The following is a 17,980-nucleotide window of genomic DNA, read 5'->3' as shown; positions in this document are numbered from 1 at the left end:
GTGACTTAGGTCACCCAGCGTGCATGTGGCAGAGCTGGATTTGAGCCCGGGCAGCCTTACTCTTGTTTGTTTGTCAGCGTTGGCAGTTCTGGGTTTTGTCTCTTCGCATTGTGCTTTTCTAATCATTTGATGGAATCAAATAAATGCAGGTTTTCTACTTTTCACTCCTCGTATCTGCTAATTTTGAAGACATAACTATGAAACATGACAAAATAATAAAATAGAAACAAAGTTAACCCCCAATAATATAATAGTTCACAGTATTTTGTCTTATAATTTCAGAAGGCTTATGATGTCAAACCAGGAACCTCAGGTATTTCACATGTATGTTAAATTTTACCACTAGCGGCAGATGCGTGTGCGTCTGTGCGTCATCTATGAAACAGCTTTGAAAAGCCTGGGCCTCCCTGGCCTTATGTCATTTTCCAAAGGCTGTATCACCCAAGACGGAGCACAGCAGCACCGAAAACGTGAGAGACTCCAAGAATAAAGCTGGTTAATCAACATGGATCTGAAGTGATCTCATGAGTCTTCTAATTTTTTAAATGACAGGATGAACGTAGGCAACCACCTAACTGAGCCTTTTGATTGCCCAGAAGATACTTGGATCCAGAGTAATGAAGAGACCAGTGGAACTGAAGTTCTGGTTTGGTTTCCTGATCCCTTTTTCCAGGATCTCCCCGCCATCCTTGCACACCCCCGCCGCTGCCCTTCCCCTCGACTCTTCTCTCTTGCTCAGGACTTGCTGTGGCCTCTATTTCTGGGCGGTGCCTGGGTGAGAAGGCCGGGCCCGCCTCCTGCGCATGTGCAAGGGCCTGCGTTCCCACAACAGGAAATGCCAGGACTCAAATCGGCTGCACACGCTCCTGATCAACCCAGGCTGCAGTTTAATCCCCTGACCTAGGTTTGCCTGCCAAACTCAAACGACAGCAAGAGGCTACACAAAGGCCCAGGGTTTGACCAACGAGAGAGTCAGAATTTCCCTGCAGTTACCATGGCTCTGTTTACACATTCTAGAGAGGCGAGGGTTTTGCAATCTTCAGAAGAGAAGGGACTCTTTGATGTGTCTTTGGCCAAAAACTGATGGAGTAAAATCAGTCCCCAGCAATTCCACTAAGAAAAGCGGCAGCACCAGAGGTGAACCTAAGTACATCTAAGTACCAGTGCTCTTAGGAAGTTCCCCTTACCCTGACCTTCAAGGATGGAGCAGGGAAGAGAAAATCGCCAAAATAGAAACCATCTATGATTTTTGGAGGACAGACAAAATAAACTGGAGTGCTTCAAGTTAGCAAAGTAGTAGGAATCAGGAGTTTGTAGGCAGCCAGCAGGAGATGAGCAGAAAAGAGTGGAACTGAGCTACCAGTAAATGGCCAGGGTCCACCTGAGGAGAGGGCGCTGAGAACAACAGTGCGAATGGCAGGGATGGTGAAGAGGAGGCTGTTTAACGTTTGGCCAGAAGTTATTCACTGGCTGTACTGCGTTGTAATCCACCCGTCCTTTTAAAACCTGCAGTAAAAGCCCCTAAGCCTTGTGCCAGCAGTGCCTTTGAGGGAGTGTAGGAACCGGGTTTGTTATATGAAGTCTAACAGAGAAGAAGAGGGCATATCGCAGAGGCAGCCAGAAGTAGGAGTCAGTGGTGCCTGGAGATACTGCAGAGATTAGGGAGGGCTGCTGGTTTCCCATCAGGGGAAGTTATATTTATATCTAAAAGGATGTGGTGTTGGCCCCAGACGTCCAGTTGGTTGATGTTTGGGTCACACAAGTGACAGCACATTACTCAGATGGTAGAGGCCCATTCAGACCTGCTTGTCCTCGGGCAGATCGAGGCGTGTTCTCAGTCACAGTCCTGCTCTAGAGAGAAATAGCCGTAGACTCTAAAGTCTGATGCGCACGTTTGGTTAGCTTATAATTGGATTAGCCCTGTGCTGCCCTCAGTCACTGAACTTTTCCGTCTTTCCAATCATGTCAGGCTTTTGTACTGCTCCACATGCTTGGAACACCCTTCCCCCACTTCCTTTATCCATCTTTTAAGATTGCACTCAAATGTAATCTATTTTATGCATAACTTCCTGATTCCCCAGAGAATTCAATGCTCCCTTTTTGTTTTTCCTACAGCTCTTTGTAGCGACTTTTCCTAACTCAACAAACATTTAACTATTAGTTATTAATTAAGCAAAGCGGTGAGTATAAGGTGAGATCTCTGACCCCAGGGCTGCCTCACTCCTCCATATAGACCATGCACTGGACAACTCCACAGGTATGATAGGAACAACAACTCCACAGGTATGATAGGAACAGCTCCCCCTGGAGTTGTGCATATGACTCAGTCTACAAGTTTTAAATTCTTGCTTCTCTGATATCCATTTGCTAGCAGAGCCAGATGGCCAGCTTGACCCAAATAGGTTCTCAACCCCCAACTCACTACAGGGATCAGTGGAAACTATGGAAAGAGGAACGTAACTGAAACAGAATCAAGCCCAAGGAAATAGTTTTAAATCAGCCTTTGAATTTATTTAAAATTTAATCGAATCTTAACACATCTTAAACCCTATGGAAAGCCCCAATAGCACCAAACAAGGGCCCTTTACTTGTCTATTCTTTCATTCACTCACTCAAGCAACTGTAGCTGAGCTCCACCCCACCATCTTCTGCCCCACCAGCACAGTGCTATATTTTGAGAAAATAAAGAGAACGCAGCTATCAACAAGACCATTTACATTTATAGAGGAGTAAGTTTTGTGAGAGTGAACTAAAGGACATGAACTAAAGGACTAAGGCCACAGAAACTCCCAGGACTGGAGGGCTGAACCCAAAGTAGAGCTGGATGTTTGTTTCATCTAAAGTCTCTGGGGATAAGCAAGAGAAGTCACCCTCAACATCAGTCTTGGAAATGAATTCTAGGAGTGAATTGGCAAGACAGAAAAATCCCGCAGCACTTCTCTTTGTAAATACATAAAATTCTGAATGATTTAAGATTGCCCTGTTCTGAGCTGCATTTAACATATGTGGTACCATCACACCTGTTCACATAAGCAAAATGATTAGGGATGGAACAAAATTTTCCTTTATTCTTCATTGAAGGATACTATGTTTATTTGTTTTAGTAGCAATGTTCCTTTTCTAACCATTGAAATATTAAATACTGAATTTTGGGCTTGTTCTGGGATTTCTGTTTGGCATGTACATTTGTGTGTGTATGTGTGTGTGTGTCTGTGTGTGTCTGTGTGTGTGAGTGTGCGTGAGTGTGTATCAGTTTATATTTGACGTCCACTGGAAAGAAGATGCCTGGTGGTCTTTGGCCCTTCACCTGTCCGGAGGGGGAGGCTGCTTTGCCTGTCTGTGTGGACGTAGCTGTGAGGGGTAACAGCCCTGCTGCTATTAAGAAGTTCAACTTGTTTGCCTAGACAAGTTGTATAACTTTTCCATAGTTCAGTTTTTTCATCTAAAAAATTCTTGCCTCTGAGAAATTGTTAGGATCGGGTGAGCATGATGATAAACCCGGAAATGAGCTCATCATTCAAAGCCAGGCACTTACTGTTAACCGGATGCTTACCCAGGGTCAATACCTTCCACATATAGCCCTCTCCCTCTCAAAGCCAGAAAATCCATGGAAAGCTATTTCATTTTGAACTAGACCATCAGAGGAAGTACCTATTATTGGATTTGTCCACAAACTTTCATTTAAAATTTGATTAAATTTTAGATAAATTCAAAGGCTGATTTGGAATAACTAGAGACTTAGTGAGGAATCCTCACTCTGCTGCCAATTAGAGAAGACCTTAACCCAGGAAATGTCCTTCTGCGTTGTTAAAATAGAGCTTTCTTGCATTTCTGAGATCTCAAAATTTCGAATAATTTTTCTTTGTCCTCTCTTTATAGAGGTATCACTGTTGGTGGCATGAAATCTCAAAAAGTCATGCCTTTTTATATTATGCATTTTGATAGTCCTTATTAAAGAGGATCACTGTGAGCTCATTATACAGTTGTATTCATTCTTGAAGTTTAGTTATTTAAATAGTAGATATTCGTCCATTGGGATATGATGCTTATAGTTCTGATGAAATTGAAGATAACTAACATTTAACTTGATATATATGACAGAGAGTGTTTGACTTTAGATAGTTATTAACTGACTGCTAGACACTGTGTTAAGCTCTTTGGGGATAAATTAAAGATTAATTAGATTTAAATCTTAATCTTTAAGTAGCTAATGGTCTTAAACTTTGATGCAGAAGGAAGAGTCAATAAAAGTCTGGGACTGCAGAGAAGGGAGAAATGAGAAACTAGTTTTGATGGAAGGAATTACAATGTGTTTGGGACACACTGAACTGTGCTTAAAGAACATGGGATATGAATGCAGAGAGCTGGAGTGGAGAAAGTTGTCTAGATTCAAACTATAAAATACTCTGTATGAGTTAAGTTATACTATCTGTTTCTGTGCATTTTCTTACTTTCTTTATTTTTTTTTTTCTGCCAAAACACATTAGGAAGTTGATTAGGACTGCTTAACTCCTGGGGCCAAGGAACTCTCAAGGCCAAGGCACATGCTAAGGTCATCAGCACCACCTGTAGCTCGCCTGGCCAGCCTGGAAGCTGGTTTAGGTTTAACAGGACACTTTAGATCTCAAATATCACAAAGTTGTCGTTTTGTTCCAGAAACTAGGATTACCTTCTTCGGGTGAAAGTACAACTTCTCTAGGAATAATAGATAAAACTGGGAAAACTCAACAGCTTCTCTTCTCTTGCTTTTAGCTATTCTTTCTTAGTGGTTTTCAGGTTTGAGCTTTTTTCCCCGCCCTCCAAAATTGTGTTGTTGAGTTTAGTACTTCATTCTATACACTCCTATTTAGCTGCTCTGTGTGTGGAGCCCTTTGCTACATGCTGGGGCCTGGGATAAACCACACCCCGCAGTCTTGCACCTAAGTCCCCTGGCTATGCTGGCAAGGTTGGCTGCCACATCATCTTCCAAATGCAAATGAAGAGCCAGCGGCAGAAGAAAGGGCAATGACTCCTCTAATTGAACATGATGAGGGGAGGGAACCCTCCCCTCAGGGCAAACAGAGCAACCTCATCAAGAAAGCTTCTTGCCCTATTTTTCTTTTGGAAGTATAACAGACAGCTGCACACAACAGAAACACAGCCAAACTGGAATCTATGAAACTAGCCACGGTGCTTTTTCTTGAAGGATTAAGAAAAGGCTTTTGGGGATGTAAAGAGGGTTTTTTACCCCCTCTCTCTCCTCTTTGCACAGCAATGTAATTTCCTCCCTTGATTTCTGGGCAGAAAGTTAGCATTCCAACAAGATGTGCTTTAATTGATGGCAGCTATTAAATCCCTTGGCTTACATGCATATGGTTCAGGATATAAGAGCCACATGGAATTTTAAATTTGATCATTATTCTTTCTGTATGTAGGAAACTTGACAAAGGCATTAGGAAGAGGGATGGTGATGAGGTGGCGCCTGGTTTGCATACAACGGACCTTAGAGATTGAGGGCTATGAACTTGAAACCTCATCAATACATCTTCTGGTCCCGCTAGGTTTTCAGATCTATACCCTGGCTTCTAAACTGTGAGCATTACATCCAGGGAGGCCAGCTCCCCAGGGATGATCAGAAGATCAGGAGAGCCACTGACCAGGCACTTCTGCCCTGGATGCTCCTTCTCACCATCAGCCTTTAATGCCTCCACTCTATTCTACCCAGGCTACACTTGCACCAGAACTGTTTACTGGTCAATTTATGGTGGAGTCTGAGATATTTTCTCTTTCTGCAAATGATAAATATTCACGAGCGAGGCCAGCATATTAGCATATTCACTCTTCAGGGTATTTTCGTCAGTGCCTGGCAAACCTTTAAGTAACACTGTTTTACATTAACAGTAATGGAAGACTTCAGCATCAGGCTGTTCCTAGAATCGCTGATTGTTTGGAAAATGTGGCAAATTTTCCCTGAGTCTCTAGAGAAAAGAGATTCCTATACTGTCTTTTAGGGGAAAGACCAGTATCTTGGGACTCCAAATAATTGTATTGATAATAATACATATGTTTGCATCTCAAATTCTATCTTTGCAAGGAAAAAAACCTTCTAAAATCACTTATCCATGGCTGCCAGTTTAGTTTAGTTCCTGTTCATCCTTGGTTAGGAAAGAGCCAAAGACCTCCCTCTTTGCTGTTTCAATGCATTGGGAGCCTCCACCTGACTTAGCTCTGCTTTACAGGGACCCGATTCTCAGACCAGCCCATCCAGCTCTCCAACTCACTCTGCCACCCTCTCCACCGGGCTACACCCTGCTCTGGTCACTTACCTCACTTTCGTCAGCAGGGGGTGGGGGCACCTCCTTGATAATCTGAAAAGAAAAAAAGAACAAGTCAGTAAAAATATCTAGCCATTGCCTTCCAGGAGGCCTGCTCTCAAGAGATACTTTGGTAGTGTGGCCATAATTACCATAGTAACGGGCCCAAGCAAGGCAGGCTTTGTCAATGCTATGATGTGTCCTTTTGGGCAGAACAGCTCAGTTAGTTAAAGCATGATCCGGGCTGAGGTTCCCCTCTCAGTTGCGTCTGTTGTAGTTTTGTATAAAGAAAAAAATGTTCCAAGGTAACAGTTCTGTCTCTTACCCCAGAGAGCTACCTTGCAAATTTATTCACTCATTTATTCATCTAGTTGTTCATGCATCAATCATTCACTCATCCATCCAAACAGCTACACATTTAACAAAGAACTGTACAGGACAGAGGTTAAGATGGTGTAGCAGAGATGAGTGAGGTATGAAGCACACTCAAGCTCTTGGCGGTCTTCTTAACAGTCACTGACCCCAAGTGGTACCCATGGTGGGAGGGTGGGATGGTCAGGCAGAGGACAAAAAAAGGAGAGGTAGCCAGGGATTTCTTTCATGGATGTGAACTTTAAGGGATACAAAGATTTACATAACAATATTAAAAGATTGTATTCTGAAACTGCCCTATCATCGAGGCTGAAGAGAGACATGTGTACACTCTGGGCAGGCAGCAACTGGGAGCCCCTTTCAAGCAATGAAAGGATGAGTGGCACATGGGAGAAGGACAGAGAAGGAGGACAGCTGGGTGGCAGTAAGCACCTTCTCCTCACTCTGTCCCCAGCTTGCCCACACCATTCACAAAAGGAAAGCCCTTGCAGTAAATTGGATTTTGAGTCTTTTACGGGCAGTTTGGCAATTATCTGCTGTGACTCCACCACATCCTTTTGGGGTTCCCTCCTCTCATCCCAAGCTTATTATTGGAATTCTGACTCCCCTACATAGAGTTCTTTTCCTTAGAGGATTCTGGTAAATACAAAGTTCATTACATATCTTGTGATGTTTTTGTGCTGGGGCTGGTGTGGACCACTGTGGGTGGGTACTCGGGCATTGCTCACAAGACCAGTTCCTTCACTTTCTAGTTGGAGAGCTCTCCTGGCTTACAGAGCAGGCTGTTCACTAGGCATCAAGCTCCACCCTACTAAGCACATATCTCATTTGACTTAATGATTATTCCGGTATCTCACTTGGGCTCTGATCCTTACTGCTGTAATCCATGCTACCATAATCTGTAACGTCATCTCTGTATGTTGAGATAGGCTCCAGTCATCTAAAAAGACGGTATTCAATTAATAAAGAAGCAGAGGCTAGGACCTGCAGGTGTTTCAAACTACCATTTCATTTGCCTCCACTTCCTGACCATTGTGAAAAATCTGCTGAAGGTCTCTGGAAAGCATGAAGCCATGATTTAGCTCACCCACTCAATAGTGGTTCAGAATTCCTTAAAGAAATCTCTAGGGAGGACCATTACTGTCCAGTGATGATTCTCCATCATCCAGAGGCAGTGATGCTCTAAAAACAGGAAGTGTTTGGGAATGGAGGGAGGGGTGAGGGGCTGGAGACACTGATCTAGAATGTGTCACTTCTCTTAGGGCAGGGTTAGGGAGGGGTATGAGAGGGAGTTAGATACTGAGGAACAAGACAGATGTTGACAAGAGTGCTGTGGGCAGTGCGCATGGTATACAGAGGTTCGGTATAGAATAGCTGGGCTACCAGCTTCCTCCTCCACTGCATGGAAGCATGGTGTAGTTTTCAGCTGTGAACCCCAGACCTGCCTTTTTCTGACTGTGAGGAGTTGATAAGTTCTTGATCTTCCCTGAACTCCACTGTCCTCTTCCGTTAAATGGGAGTGATAACATTAACCTTGCAGGAATTGAGTCATGATAAGCAATAACATTTGTAAAACATCTGGTATAGAGTGGGTGCTCAAGAGATGGTGCGTACTATTATTATTATTCTCCTTTCCCTTTCTTGCAGTCTCTGTGTCTCGCTTTTATTACATCTTTAACAAAGGTTTCACTTAACCCCCTGTATATACTAAATGGCTGAGCATGGTCCTTTCCAGATGGAGCTTCGTAAAATGAATTCAGACAGGAGCCAGGAGGCTTGAGAGTAGCCAGAGGTTTTGAGGGAGTGGGCATCAGTGTGTATCATCACAAATGTGTAGGCATATGACATCAGCCAGAAAATACAGCACCAGAGGCCCACTACTCAGACGAACCCATCTGTGGGTTACTGTATAATGTGACTTACTGGATATTTAGTGAATTTTATAGACAACAATGTCTCAAAGGAGACCTAAAAGACAATGCTAAAATATACGACTTAGTGAGTATTCATCAAAGGTAGATTAATTTGTAATCTACACTCTATGCTGACACACTGCAAATTGGATGCCTGAGCTTATGGAAAAATGCCACCATTTAATCAGGAGTTAGGCACCTCCAATCTACTCTCGTTGGTTGGATGTTTGGTTATAGTCAGCAGGGATGAGGAAGAAGTATTCTTCTTGCTCCAAGAGCCCCCATCACCAGGCTTCACCTAGAAGCAAGGAGCGGCTAAACCGTAGCATGGCAGGAAAGCATTTCAAAGTGTGAGCTAGATGGGCTAAGTGGAAATCATGAGATAATTATCCCAAGCCTTGAAGCTGGATGGGCTCTCTGCGAGTGAGCCAAACCCTCCTGCCAAGAACAGCATACAGGCTACCCAAAGAAGTGATCTAAGCACAGGGACACGTCAGCCTTCTCCACCTTACTCCCAATCCTGAAGGGCTAGAGCCCACATTGCCCAGAAGAGCAGGTGGGCAGCAGCCTGCATTGCTGTTGAGCCTGTCACACCACTGTAGCTTTCTGTGCACGGAGTGGTCCATGGCTCACGAGGTAAAATGTTAACTGCCTATGTCCCCCACAGACCTGCATGATGTGGCCCCATCACCTCTCCATCTCACTCTTCTCTATTCTCCCCTTCACTTTCTGCACTTCTGCCTCTGGGTCACCTTCTTTTTCCTTCCATATACCCTGCTGTTTCTCACTTGTAATGTCCTCTGCTTAAACGCTTGTCTGCACACCCGCACATGCCTTAGTTAACACCTATTCAATGTAAATAAATACTCCTTCCCCAGGAAGTCTCCCGTTACCTCAGAGAAGGCAAGATCCTGTTTACGGGGTCTCAGGTAACCCAGTGTTTTTTCTAGCACTTTTAATTGCAATTAAAAGATTAATTGCATAATTCTTTGCTTCCAACTAGTAAGACTAGAAAGTTTTTATTTCCAACAAGAATGAAAGCTGGAATCCATTGAATACTACTGAGCTTAGGCTTGATTTGGCCCATTCCTTTCTTAGAAAGTGCCAGGAGCTTCCTTTTTTGTGTGGGTGGGCTTGTCAGCTCCTTCCTTATTAGAATAACAAATAGAAGATGAATAAGGATTAAGAGACCTTTAATACAATGTTTAAAAGGAAAATTCCTCAACAAACATACTTATAAGCACAAAATGGTAGAACTGAATGGCAGTACCAAGGACAAATCTGGAGACATTTTTCATATTCTCTTTCAGAGGCCAACATCACTTCTCCATTTACTACCATTTTTAGGTTGGATGTTTTGGATGGGCAGAAAGTGACCATTTGCCTCCTTGAGATAGCTGTCCTATAGTTTATTTTGCATTAATGTTTGGACTGGTAAAGTAAAAGGGGATACGAAAAATGAGGTGGAATATGGAACTTCTGACTTCTATTAGTGTTTCTTTGCTACCTGAGAATTTCTTGAAATTGTCTCTTCTGTGAATTGGGAGATATGCCTCCTTAGCTCACTTACCAGTGATTTTTAGCACTGATTTTATCCATCTTTGTTTAGGTAGACATGAGATGGGGCCAAGTTTGACAAAAGAAAAAGTTAGAAAGGACCAGGTAGAATCTTATCAAATTGAAATCTTACCGGTAATTTCTCACTGAGTCAAAACAAACTTGTTTTTATGCACACCTCTTATACAAATGGTATAAATGGTTGAAAAGGGTAACGATGGAAGATGAGGAGATATAGTTAGCATGGCATGAATACGGTAGAAAGATCACACATGCTCCGGTCCTGTTCGACACTTGGGAACTTTGCCCTGGTTTTATAAGTCAAGTTCAACTGTGTAAGTCTCTGTGAAGCTCTTTCTTAAAATTTTATAAAATATTAAGATGAAATAAAGTACTTGGTAAGTTTATTTTACTTGTTTCTTCTTCTCCGGAAGTATCCAAGTCCTACTTCTAATTTGTATGTTGTGATCCTTGCCACTTGGCTTGCTCCTGCTAACCCTGCTGCTATAGTCCTGTGCAATGGAATGCAAATTGTAATCTACCCAATTTTTAACACAGGTACCTCTTCCTCCTCCTGGATGCTAGCCACATTGGCTCACCAGACGTGGTGCATGAAGAACAGGAGGATGCCAGGCCTGGCTGTTCCTCCGGGGTCCCCTGTTCTCTCTATCCCCACCACTTCACATTTCTCCTCCTTATCCTTTCTATCTCTTACTCTGTGACAGTAGTCGACTATAGGCTAAGCTGTATAGAAACTCATTTTGGACAGGTGCTTATCTTACGGCATGAGAAGTAGGACTTCTTTTTGGGCCCCCTTTCTTCTTAAATTGTATTCAGTGTCTCACTGTTCTTTTTGCCTGAGCTGGATGAGAAGCATCTCCTACTCAACACTAAAGGCGTGTTTCTCTTGTGGCAAAGGAGATACTTTCTTGACACAGGACCAATTCTGTTGCCCAAAGTCCAAGAAAACTGCTTAAGATAATGACTCTATTAATCTTAGGCGCTTTTCCTCTAATTTCAATGAGTTCAGTAGTTTCAAACTTTATCGACTATCAAAATTTCCTGAAGGGCTTTTAAAACCAGATTCATAGGCTGCATCTCTGAGTTTCCCATTAGTAGGTCTGAAGCAGAGTCTTCACATTTCTAACAAGTTCCCAAATGATGCTTATGCTGCTGGTCCATGGGTCACACTTTGAGAACGATGGAGTAGCTTCTCTCTGTACCTCAGTTACATATGTTGGGATGTTTTCCCTCAAGTCAGATGTTCCTATGAGTGTTCTATTGAGAGTTACTTATGGCTGATTAGAAACACCAGCTTTGAAAATGTTTCAGTCTAAAAATTATGGTGTCCCTGCTCTATTGTCAGAAACTATGGAATCTTCATTGCCCATGTGCCCCATCTGGGGGGAAACATAGAACTATCTCCGGAGGAAACTCTACCTCTGCTTGCAGACACTCCTTTGCTTCCTACAGTGAGTGTCGGTGCTCATCCGTGGGCAGAGCTGGCATGGCCTGGACTCCCAGATCCAGCCCTGAAACAATCCCAGGAGGATGGTGGCCTGGCAGTTAGGGACACAGATTTTATCCTTCACTGTCTGCACCTTTGGCAGCTAACTCACTGATATGTGTTTGCTTCTCTTTCTTCCGCACTGAACTGTAAGATATAGGCATAGTTGGTCAGCTTTTAGCTCCTGGAACATAGTCAGTGCTTGTTATTCCGCACTATTTGAATGAATATGTGTGCATTCTTACAAAGGCAAAGATAAAGAAAGTACTTCTGATTATTCTAAACTTCCTCGTTTCTCAAAAAGCACTTCAGTGATACAAAATGTATGGTCTCTCTACCCACCATATAAATGTTTCTTTAGTAATTAATATGCTAACAGACCCAACTGCTAAGAGGGCATTCTGACACTTGGATGCATCATGGGGATCTCTTTAGAGTCATGAGTTAGACTCAAGATTAATTATAGTACTTAATTGATATCCCATTCTATCCCCTACCCTCCAGACTCCAAGTAAGTTTATTTGCCTCGTGGTTCAAAAATCCACTCTCCAGCTTTGTGTTCCAAACTAAATTTCTATGAAGGTTTCTTGAAAATTCAGATGACATGTACAACCTTTTTTGTTATAATACAGGCAGGTAATATATGAATTTGTTTATATGCAGTAGGTAAACTGGATAATAAAATCACTAAACAATGACATCACATTTAGCTCAAAATACGATTTTCTTCAAAAGGTAAAGCAAAAGGTAATATATATTTCAGTTTTTGGTTGTGGTAAAATTCACATAATCTGACATTTACCATTTTAAAGTGTGAGGTGATTCTATTTGGTGTCCCTGAGTAATATCAGGTGGATGTGAAGATGCTGCCCAGCTGCCAGCAGTAGCCTGGGAGGAACACACAAAACCCCACACAGCTCATCTGCTTTCTCAATTCTTTTTACCCTTGTGCAATGCAAATATATATTGTTCCCTGAGCTATATACTTTTCTTTGTGAAAACATTTAACACAGCATCCTTAACATGAGTGTGTGCCCTGGTTATCAGTAAGCAGGGACTGAATGAAGGAGGGAAGCCTTAAGAAGCTCATGGAAAAGCCTGTGGAGAGAGGTGAGAGAAATGGGGCATGGTGAGGAAAGGGATCCATGCTGAACTTCATCAGAGACCACAGTGAAGAGCCGAAAGAAAGCAGAATGGAACTCGCAGGAGCCATCATTTGCTTTAAAGGGGATCAGAAGCACATGCCACGAGTCGAAGAAAAGGCTATAATGCTGACAGCAGCAAAACAGCACTTTCATGGCATTCGGCCTTCTTTGGAACCACACAAGTAGCTTTTTTTTTTTGTTATGAAAAAAGGAATTTGGCAAAACAACAAAAGCTAAATTTCTATTTTAAGCTGGTGCCGAGGAATAACAAGACGATGAGTCACAGCCCTCTACCTCTGTCGTCGTGACACTTCGATCTAAGAATGTTCTTCCTTCCTTCCATCCTGTCTCTGTAACTCAAAGCCACAGTGCTACAGCACATTGATACTCACCAGGAAACTTTATATGTTTATTTTATAAAAATCAAGGTAAAGTAGAATTATTGTAATTAAGATTTAAGATGCTAAAAGCAATGAAATTTTTGAGCTTGTTCTTAATTTTTAAAAGTTTATTGTTTTATAAGATTGTAAAGTTTTGAATGTTCTACTCTGCACCTCTTTCTCCCATTAGTCTTGTTGTTTTCACAGGGATGAAATGCCATGTGCAGTAATATTTTTAAGAACAGCCTTCATGTGATATGAGAAATGATGGTATTTAGAGAACTTTCGATGTATGCTACTTAACAACTGTTGTTAACTTTGGAGAGAGCAAAGGAGAGACCGTTGACAGGCTCTAACTTCTTATCTGCTCTCTGGTCTTTTGTGCTTTCCATGTATAGTAAAATCTCAAGGAGTATGAGTAATAATATTTTTGGAGTTTTTGGTAATTTTAGATTGTGAGCTCATGAGCTCATATGTAGTCTGCATTTTTCTGTGGGAATCCTATGAAGACCGAGTTGAGGCACCAACCTGGCAGAGAAGATTCAAGTTTCTTTCTGCAGATTCCTAAATATTTCCAAACTGTGACTTCTCAGCTTCTAATTTACAGAACCCCAGGTAGTATACATTTGAACTCTAAACCAGAGAGGTTATGGTTCTGAATTCTTAGGGATATAGACACACATACAGACACCTCCCTGCCCCCACAACTCATCCTTTCACTCAAGGTCCTAGCGTTAGGCAGGAGGCTCAATTCCAATCCCCAAACTTTTGTGGGCCTATGTAAGGCTATTAAACAAAATATCTAGGTTATTAAGATCCGAAAATCTCTCCTAGGACTGCCATTGTTTTAGGGTCGGCAACCATCATATTTCCAGGTCGTTCTTTATTTTGGCCCTGGAAATGTCCCCTATTTTTTTGTGAACTGGGCTATGCATTTAAAACAACTTTTATTATATTTTTCCAGGGTTTTTAAAAAATTTTGTTTTGTTATGTATTCCACTGTATCACCAGCCAAGAGTAACAGATTTTTCACAAATGATTACCTCTTGCGTGCTCAGAGGGGTTAGCTCAAATGAATATAAATATCTGGAGCCTTTGACTTAAAACATTGCACATCCTAAGACTTCCAGGCTGATCTCTCGACACCAACTCCTCTGCTGCCTCCCTGATCTCACAGGTTCTATGTGAAGAGGAGCCGTCAGAACAGAACTGTGTATAGAAGAAATGCCAATTGAGATCTGAAAAGCCATGTAACAAGGGTTTTAATGTCACAGATAGAAGGGGATGCTTGCTCTCACACTGTTATATTCTAGGCTTTCATTCTGATTCCCAAACCTTATAATAAATATCCTTCAAGTTAAAGTCAAGAAACCACGGGAAAATAGGTAACTTGATGTGGAAAACGTCCAGAAAATATGAGATGCTAGGTGATGGCAGATAAATGAGTCATACTACTATACGAACAGCATAAATATAATAGAAACCTCACAGCTGATTACAGTGCATTAATGCTGGCCAAGAACTGCCTGAATCCAGTAATTTTACACTGTAAAGTTTATCAAATGCTAGCGTTAAGATGTTGATCTAGAATGTAGTACGAGAAAGTTTCGAAGAAATGAGCTCATGTTTAAAATTTTTTTTTTGCCATTTACAACTTAAATTTCAAGTAATTTTTGACCTCTCATCTCATTTCTTAAGACTGGGACTATTTAAAAGGCTAAATTCACCAATAACTAAAGTGAGAGTCCTGGCAGGAACTTTAATATGAGTCAATAAGGCCTAAGTGATTTACACGGTAATTTCAAAGAATAGCTATGCACATTCTCTATTAGATGATATGTCAGAGTCACTGTAAAACTGTACGTGAGACAATTTTAAAAAATCCATAAATTCAGATTCCCTGAGGCTTGGAGGAAGAGCATCTGGTCTGCCTGGGTTAAGGGCAAGGTGATGTCAGCCACTGGCAGTTCCTGTGAGATCCAAGTGAGGCACACAAGAAACAGGATGTGTTGATAACGATCACAGTATGTACAAGCTTGTTGGCACTGACACAGCCTTTGAGGAGGGCATGGAAGAGGCCACAAATCAGAACCTGAGAATCGGCTACTTTAGCACTATCTAGGATTATGTTTTCTAAACAGTCTTTGGCAGAATACTAGTGTCCCTCCAGGTGTCAGGATGTCAGTGGATGATGGTAAAGATAGGTAAAGAAGGGTTCCAGGGTCAAAATAAGTTTAGGGATTCACAATGCAAATTATCCCACTAAAGGCTCTGAGAAGTCCTGCAGTGAAAATTTAGTTGAATGGTGTCTTTTGAACTTATTATTTAAATACCCCTTGTTCTGAAGTACCTATTCACATTTTGTAGGTACTACTGTTTTGTGGACAGTTTGTAAATGGTGTTCCTAATTACTTCTTTCATATAACCCTCAGGTGTCTCTGATGTGTAACCAAGTTTGAGAACCAGAGGCCAGGGAATCTTGAAGTGGAGGAATAAACTCACATACAGAAGGCAAGACGATAAGGGAGCACCCTTCGAGGCCATACGACTCCAATTTTCTAATTTTTAAAGTGAGGAAATTAAGATGAATGGATTTATCTTTATCTGCTATAAGATCTCTATGGGAACCCAGTTGCCTTTAATGACAGCTCACTCCTTTGCAGTCCACCCAACGGGCACAAGGATGTGGGGGGTGGACTACCAGGAAGCTTCAAGGCCAATGCCACAGGGATGAGGGAAGCCACGAGGGCAAGGTGAAGGTGAAACAGACGGGCCGTGTGGGGCGAGTGCTGCAGAGTGCCAGAGGTGAGGGCAGGCCATGGCAGAGCGCTATGTGTTCGTGAAAAATAATGTCGTCAGCTGCAGAGTGAGGAGTGTCCAGATGGGAATGGGCGGAGGCTGGAAAGGGCTCCTGAATGCACAGTGGGTCTAGGCCCTAGAAGCCTAGCTAAGGAACTGCTTGTACTAGTCAGGTTTCTATTAAACTGTCAGTAAGTCCCTTTGGTGATGTTAGGCTTTGTTGTCTGGCCCTGCAAAGTAAATGTTATGCTTTAAGGTGTGAAAAACATTATTTGAAGACTTTATTTTATTTCAATTTAAGGCATATTAAGTTCTAGATTAATTGTTGTCCTTTGCAATTTGCCTTTGGAGATGTCTAAGGGGCTTATTTGTTGAATTATTCTTGAAATTCAATAATGTGAGTTAAACATGATCCTTTACATAAATTCTTTAAAAACTAACTGTGCATAAGAGACCTACAAGTCCATTACAAACAAAACAACAGAGAACAGACTTCTGTTTATATAGAGAGAAATTCCAAATACATTTACATGAACTGAATAAAAATATTTGCCATTATTTGAACAAAAATATGATGATTTGACTTGACCTGAATAGTGTGGTTAAATTAGTTGGATTACAGAGAATTACGACTTTATAGTCTGATTTTTCTTTTTCTTTTTAGTTGTGGTAAAAAACACATAACATAAAATTTAACATCGTAATCATTTTTAAGTACTATGTTCACATTGTTATGCAACCAATTTCTGGAACTTTTCATGTGAAATATAGCAAGATCGTTTTACTCAGGGTTCTTGTATACCATTAACTTCCCAATAAAATGGGCACACTTCTACAATTTTATTTAAGAAACTAATATAAATGTATTTTGTTATGTTATGTAATATTTAATACACATAAAACATTATATGTAACATAAGTAAGTTATAAAACATAATAATACAAACACCCATAAAACTACCAAGTAATACAGTTCGTTGGTTTGTGGGTTCTTTCTGTATTCATTCTCTGTCCCCCAAGATGATTTAGTTTTTTAGTGTAGCTTGAAAACATATAAATTAGGTACTAGGCCTTCTACTCCTATTTGGGATTAGTTTCTGAGACTGGTTTCTCCTTCCTCTGGAGGAGTTCATAGTATAGTGAGATACTTATGAATAAATAAATACTTGTCATCTTGAGAAAATTTTCTAATAGATGTGTGAAAAAAGTACTATGGAAACCAACTGATGTTGCAGCAAATTCTCCCCACGTGGGAAAAAGTGTGTGGGAAGCTACAAAGATGGAGAGATCAGTGAGCCGAACTTAGAAAAAAGGAATTGTTGACAGAGTAGACAAAGAAGATGAAACTATTTCAGCAACTATTTCAGGATACAAAGAGTTGGAGGTAAATAAATACATGGTATGTTCAAGGATCCTCAAAGAAGAGAGTGTGCCTGGAGATGGCACTCCATCCATTTAGCTGCTCAACAAACTTTGAGATTTATTGAGCAACAGTTTTGAGCCAGGCACAGTTACGCTCTGGGGAACTACAGCCCTGGCTTCCAACAGCTTGTGCCTACAGGGGAAGACTGACAAACGAGCAATTATAACAGCATGGTCGGTGTGATGAAGGAAGCAGGCACAGGGTGCCAAGAGAGTCCATGCATAGGGATGAGAAGGGAAAAGGTGAGGCTGCAGAAGTGGGAGGTGGCCAGATGGGCATGGGTGTACGTGTGTCATGTCCAGGATTTTAAAGTTTCTTTTCCCCTGTAAGACCCTTCCTGGAAGAACTAAGATACAAGGAAATGGAAGATGCCATAGCAGCAGAGCAGCACTCACTTCCAACTCACCTGGGCTTCGTAGCGCATGCTCTGACACTGTATAAAGGCAGGGCACTTGCTAGAACTAGACACGCGAGAGTTCATGTGTTTTCCTTCGCTTGGTTATTACTTTGTTTGAGCTTTTCCTAGTCTAGGGGCCAGGGAATAAAAACTGATAAAGAGGCACTTATCGTTCGGGCATGGCAGGTGATGGT

General features: G+C 41.7%; 1 protein-coding gene across 2 annotated transcripts in view; it reads right to left on the bottom strand.

Moving 5' to 3' along the window:
- The window catches only part of ANTXR1 (ANTXR cell adhesion molecule 1), a 201,201-nt gene that overhangs the window by 60,042 nt on the left and 123,179 nt on the right, over positions 1 to 17,980 (bottom strand). For both annotated transcript variants that reach the window (XM_016128442.2, XM_036225087.1), the window contains exon 14: positions 6,306 to 6,347. In XM_016128442.2, the coding sequence (XP_015983928.2) occupies positions 6,306 to 6,347 (42 nt within the window). The remainder of the gene's footprint in view (positions 1 to 6,305; positions 6,348 to 17,980) is intronic.

This window comes from Rousettus aegyptiacus, unplaced genomic scaffold (assembly GCF_014176215.1).
Source record: "Rousettus aegyptiacus isolate mRouAeg1 unplaced genomic scaffold, mRouAeg1.p scaffold_m13_p_7, whole genome shotgun sequence".
In the NCBI taxonomy this organism is placed as follows: domain Eukaryota; kingdom Metazoa; phylum Chordata; class Mammalia; order Chiroptera; family Pteropodidae; genus Rousettus; species Rousettus aegyptiacus.
Note: the sequence above shows the minus strand (reverse complement) of the source record. Positions and strands in the feature narration are given on the sequence as shown.